This window comes from Acanthamoeba castellanii, assembly GCF_000313135.1.
Source record: "Acanthamoeba castellanii str. Neff unplaced genomic scaffold scf7180000084776, whole genome shotgun sequence".
Taxonomy (NCBI): domain Eukaryota; phylum Discosea; order Longamoebia; family Acanthamoebidae; genus Acanthamoeba; species Acanthamoeba castellanii.
The window spans coordinates 942299-948041 of record NW_004457586.1 but is presented as its reverse complement, the minus strand read 5'-3'; the positions used below and the strand labels follow the sequence as shown (position 1 = coordinate 948041).

General features: G+C 54.5%; 2 protein-coding genes across 2 annotated transcripts; both read right to left on the bottom strand.

Moving 5' to 3' along the window:
• Positions 1-733: 733 nt before the first annotated feature.
• Positions 734-2415, bottom strand: ACA1_285180 (uncharacterized protein; the record flags this gene model as incomplete). Its single annotated transcript, XM_004344872.1, has 7 exons — positions 734-892; positions 961-1005; positions 1064-1102; positions 1170-1272; positions 1346-1739; positions 1930-2155; positions 2323-2415. 7 exons carry the CDS (start codon positions 2413-2415, stop codon positions 734-736), a joined length of 1059 nt encoding a protein of 352 aa, XP_004344922.1.
• A 1442-nt stretch (positions 2416-3857) lies between these two features.
• Positions 3858-5723, bottom strand: ACA1_285170 (phosphoglycerate mutase family domain containing protein; the record flags this gene model as incomplete). The annotated part of the gene is made up of 7 exons (XM_004344871.1): positions 3858-4173; positions 4266-4457; positions 4570-4647; positions 4958-5037; positions 5264-5345; positions 5444-5545; positions 5653-5723. The coding sequence occupies 7 exons, from the start codon at positions 5721-5723 to the stop codon at positions 3858-3860; spliced, it is 921 nt and encodes a 306-aa protein (XP_004344921.1).
• Between the last annotated feature and the right edge of the window lie 20 nt (positions 5724-5743).

Sequence of the window (5743 nt, the reverse complement as noted above, 5' to 3'; positions counted from 1 at the left end):
CACCGCCGAGCGCGAGATCGTGCGCGACATCAAGGAGAAGCTGTGCTACGTCGCCCTCGACTTCGAGCAGGAGATGCACACCGCTGCCTCGTCGTCGGCCCTCGAGAAGTCGTACGAGCTTCCCGACGGTCAGGTCATCACCATCGGTAACGAGCGTTTCCGCGCCCCCGAGGCCCTGTTCCAGCCCTCGTTCCTCGGCATGGAGTCGGCCGGCATCCACGAGACCACCTACAACTCGATCATGAAGTGCGACGTCGACATCAGGAAGGACCTCTACGGTAACGTCGTGCTCTCCGGCGGTACCACCATGTTCCCCGGCATTGCCGACCGCATGCAGAAGGAGCTCACCGCCCTCGCGCCCTCGACCATGAAGATCAAGATCATCGCTCCCCCCGAGCGCAAGTACTCCGTCTGGATCGGTGGCTCCATCCTTGCCTCGCTCTCCACCTTCCAGCAGATGTGGATCTCCAAGGAGGAGTACGACGAGTCTGGTCCCTCGATTGTCCACCGCAAGTGCTTTTGAAAGGAGAGACGCTCTTGTACATAGTAGATCAATACGCAGCTTCAATACAACCACTCCTTCAAAAACTGCTTGCGAACTGTGTTGAGCGTTTTTTCTCTGTGCATCGACGCCTGGTGGCCTCGTCGGCGTTGACGTCCGCCCTGGTTCGTCCTTTCACCGCGTGAGTACTCGTTGAGCTGGGTTCAAGAAGGAAGAGCGCACTTACCTTACTTAGTAGGGTGGCTCCGTTGCGATGAGCTTGTCAAACAGCGGACGCCCGATGTTGATGGATACTTGGATCTTCCTTCCTTTTACAGCCTTCGTCAAGCGATCCTGCTCTCCTGCTCTGGCCGAAGAGGCCGCTTTCGTAGCTTGCTGGTGCTCCTTGACCTGTGGAGATAGTGGGGTGTTGCAAGTGATTACACAAGTGAAGGAACAGAATGCACAAGTTGGCGCACCTTCTTGTCGTCATTCTGCCGCTTGAGCAGCTTCAGTTCCTTGCGCTTCGGTAAAAGACGTCAGATGAGTGGGGCTCTTTTTGCACAGCCATGGTACACATACCGCCTTCTTGGTGATCTGTGCCTGGTTCTCTTTGAACGCCTGCAACTGTAGAGGTACAGCGTGTTGGCGAGCAGCTGAGATGTGGTGTGGTCTCCAAAACACGAACCTTTGCAAGTGCCTCGTGCAACTTTTCATCGTCTTCCATTGCCTGGAAGGCTTCTTTGGCGCAGTGATCTTTGACCCAGTCCATCCACCACCTCTCTGTTGCTCTGCGCCTGACTGGACGACTGAGGACCGAAATGTGTTAGCCATTGGTTGAACTGGTGCAAGCGGGTAATGTACAGAGTCCAAGCAAGCTTGTTCTTCTGTGCTGTGAGTTTGACCAGCTGCACCTTCAGCGCCTTCACCTTTTCGCTCTCCTCGGGAGTCTTGTCGTTGTTGGCCCAATCCCATGTGCACACTTGTTCAGCTTCCAGACCACGTAGTGATCTTTCTATCTTGATGCTCCTGGTCTCGAGCATGACCACTTCTCTTGCTTGGTTCTGCCACTTCTCCTCAAGTGATGAGTTGTAGATTGAGTGCAGGATGGTGACTGGAAGCCTGGCCCAAGTTGTCGGAATCTTTGATTCATCATGCTCATGCTTCTTCAGTCCTTCATTGACCTTGAACTCATGGTCGACCTGACCTATCACTGCTGTGGTGTTGATTGCCTTGTCGAGTGCTTTGCCAGTCTTAGCTCTGCTCAGTAGGAAAAGTGTGAAGGGTGGAGTACTTTTGCTGACATAGAGCTCTTGCGCATGTGATGACCTGGAACCTGTTCCAATCATCCATCCACCAATGCATGCAAGCATTGTCCACATGTCATCTCGCCATTGCCCTGTTTGCACATGTGAGAACACTGCTAAAACATAAAGATGAAGACTTACCTCCATTCCTCTCAAGCGCACTGATGATGAAGCTGGTAGCCATGCCAGCACAAAGGCTGTGGCCAGAGAAGAGATCTCTCTTGTAGCCTGCTTGCTCAGCTCGTGTCTTGACCATCGCCAAGATTGCCTTGTGGCTGAGAGCAATCTCATTCATCAGGTAGCCATTGCTCAAGTGCTGGCAGAAGACTGGCCATTGCTTGGTATGCTCCTTCACTTCAAACTCCCCCTGAAAGGGGTTGCCAATGAACACCCCACGCTCATGAAGGGACTGATAATATGTGAGCCTCAGAGTGACTGTAGCAGCAAGACAAATACCTTTATCAGCGGATAGATGGGGTCCTTCTCTCTCTCAGGATGAGGTGTGAGCGTGAGCGTGTGCGGTGCTGTCAGAACCTTGTCGAAGTAGAACGTGCACTCGATGTGGATCTTGTCACCCTCCATGCGGAATGCTAGATGGCCAATGCAGAGAGCGAACAGGGAGGACATCCTCTTGCCCAGAGAGAGATCGCCAAGCAGGATTGCCGCATCACGTGCGTTGGTGGAACCGCACGATCGCATTTTTCTGACGATGTGGTACGCGTCCTCTATCAAGTACGTCAGTTGGAAGCGACTGAAAGCCTGATGCTACTGGTAAGATGTCGTACCACATAGTAGCGGTGTTGTGTGCTTCACCGTAACCTTTCTCTTTTGTCCAGCGCACGGATCACTCGGGCCATATTGGGACCGTAGGCCATCGGGGGATGCCCTACGTGCCAGTCAGCTTAGTGTTGTGCAATGCTACGTGGTACGTAGGAAACAAAGTACCATGCATCTCAGATGTTCGGCGAAGTCCATGGTAGTACACCGCATCCAGCTGTTTTACGCCTAAGGAGGCCATCTGAAGGATCAAGAGCGGCAGTCAAATAAGCCGAACGAGTAGAGAGACCAGAACTGTCTGTACAAAAGTCAGGAAGGATCGCATGGTGTGCTCGAGAATCGGAAGGAGCTTCCCGTCATTCTTCTCAAGGGCTGAAGGGCAATTCGTCATGAAGGTCTTGTAGGCCCGAAACGCTTCGTTCGATCGTGCAGCCGTTCCTGGCCGGTAGCGCTGCTCTTGAACGGCAGCGAGGCCAGCTTCATTCAGCTCATCGAAGTTGATGGTGTCCCATTGTACGGTTGTCAGACGTCCGCCTTTCATCTTCAATTCGATCGTTCGATCTGCAAGTAGAAGACCACCACCACATCCACAACACACCGACGCAGGCAAACCCACAAAATAATAATTTATTGTTATTATTTTCCGGCGAAACATCGGGCTGGAAAGAAACCCTCGATTGTCCACCGCAAGTGCTTCTAAGCGAGCGTCTTTGCTGGTGTTGTTGTACAAACACTGTAGTAAAAGTAAACAAGCATGTGCGCTCGTGCGTACAAACATCACACTCCACTCCTCCCTTGCCCCTTCTTCGCTTTCGTTCTCTGACGACTTCAGAAGTCTTCGTTTTCGTTCTTTTGCTTGGCCGATGAGTTGTTCTTGCCGCCGCATGACGGGAACTGCTACAGGGTGGTAACTGTTGCGACGGTCGAGTGCAGGGAACAACAATGTGGCGTGTGCCATGTGCACCCAAGTTTGCCTGTGTCTTTGCTGGTCGCACTCGAGTGTACAAGTGAATGGCATCGCTGGAGGCAGGGGGTTCTGTGTTGATTGTTGCTTCTCGTGTTCTGGGCTAGAGGAAGCCGAGGAAGAGACGATCTCGCTGGGTGTCACGCGGGCACGAGGGTCTGGTGGGCACTTCCGATCCCGAATTCTGACCCCTCCCTGACCATCATCAGGAACGAACGAACGAACAAACAAATAAACAAATAAACAAGCGTAAATAGAAATGAACAAAAACAAATAAATTGACTTTTTATTTACTCTCTCGCCCACAACGCCAGCTGAGCGGCGCATTTTAGAGGGCAACGCGCTCGAGTTGCTGGATGTGGTGTGAGCCCTTACCTCCTTCGGCGGTGGTGGTGCTGGTGGCGGAGCTGGGGTTGTTGGAGGGCAGCCACGACTCCCTGGCGCGGCGCTTGTCCTCCTTCTCCTTCTCGGCCTCGTCGCTCTTGGCGATGGCCTCCTCGCGCTCCTTCCACTCGGTGAGCAGCGCACGCTTCTTCACGATCTCCTCGGTGGCCGTCTGGCCCAACAGCTCCACGTCGTCGTTGTTGATCAGCTGCGGCACGAGTCCCACCTCGGCCGCCAGATCTTCGTTTGAGTACGTCGGCCTGCCACATAACCCCGGTGTTATTTCACTCACCGCGTGTGCGGCGGTGTGTGCGGCGATGTGTGCGGCGATGTGTGCGGTGGTGAAGGCTACCTGTGGATGGGCTGCCAGACGTTCCAGGAGAGGCTGGTGTCCCACGGGCAGATCGAGCGGACCCAGTAGAAGTTGGGCGCCACGATGCCGGTCTCGGGGTCGCGTCTCGTGTAGTGGATGATTTGGCAGTTCCAGATCTTGTCGCGGTCGTCCGTGCTCTCCTCATTCTCTCTGAACTTCCTCTGGCTCATCCTGCCCGCGCCGCAAATGAGAATGGATGCTCGAGTGTCGTGCGTCGTGTGTGTGTGTGTGTGTGTGTGTCGTGCGTCGTGTGTGTGGTGCGCTGCCGCGTTGTTTGACGTACCGTTCAATCCGCACGCGGAAAGCCCTCATAATGTTACCGTGGCACACCATTACGACCTTGAACCCGGAGCACGACGTCCTACAGAAGAAACTTGTTGAGGTCCCGTGTGACACGACACACACGACACACACACGACACAACACACACACACACACACACACACACATACACAAACGGCACACAACACACGACACACACCGCAACATCCTGGTGACCCTACCGTAGAATATCGAGCATGCGGTCCACACGCAAGCACGAGCTGGCAATGGACTCCCCGCCCGGCGGCGCCCAGTAGAAGGCGTCTGTGCGAATCCACCGGTGAGTGTGAGGCACGGCACGCGCCGCAAACAATACACACGACGCGCATGAGACAAGGGGCAGTGCGGACATGCCTCGCTCTTGATGCGCCATCACGCTGCGGTAGTGCTCCTCTTCTTTCCTCTGCAGATCGGACACTCCGCCGAGCAGCTGCGAATTGTGTGAACAACAACAGCAACACGAGAAAAGAAAGAAAAGTGCGTGTGTGCGTGTGTGCGTGTGTGCGTGTGTGCGTGTGTGCGTGTGTGCGTGTGTGCGTGTGTGCGTGTGTGCGTGTGTGCGTGTGTGCGTGTGTGCGTGTGTGCGTGTGTGCGTGTGTGCGTGTGTGCGTGTGTGCGTGTGTGTGCCGACGTCGAAGGTACGACGGGCGACGTACGCCCTTGTCCCGCTCGCGCAGATAAAAGTCGCAGAACCACTGGGCTCCGTCAAGACCAAGGAGCGAAGCCGTTTCCATCGCTCTGTGCACCAACATACCAGACGAGTTGAGCTGTGCGTGAGTGCCAGTGCCAGCAACACGGGCGTAAAGCACGCGATCCCTGTCGAGGGTCTGCGGTACCTGATATACTCGGAGCAGTAGTAGCGGTCAAACTTCTTGGAGATGTACTTGCGGATGTAGTCTCCCGCCAGGCTCGCCTGCTTGCGCCCCAGGTCTGTCAACCTGCCCGCGTCGTGTTTTTTTTTGTTTTTTTTTACGATGAGAGATGGAGAGTGAGATGGAATTGGAGCGTTAATCCAATTCACGCGTAAGTAAGGAGTGGAGGTTACCTGTATTTGGAGGTGTGGCGCTCCTTGAAGCCCTGCTTGTCCCACAAGGTGTCGTCGTTGAGTTTAGACATCTCCTGGGCGATATTGCCCT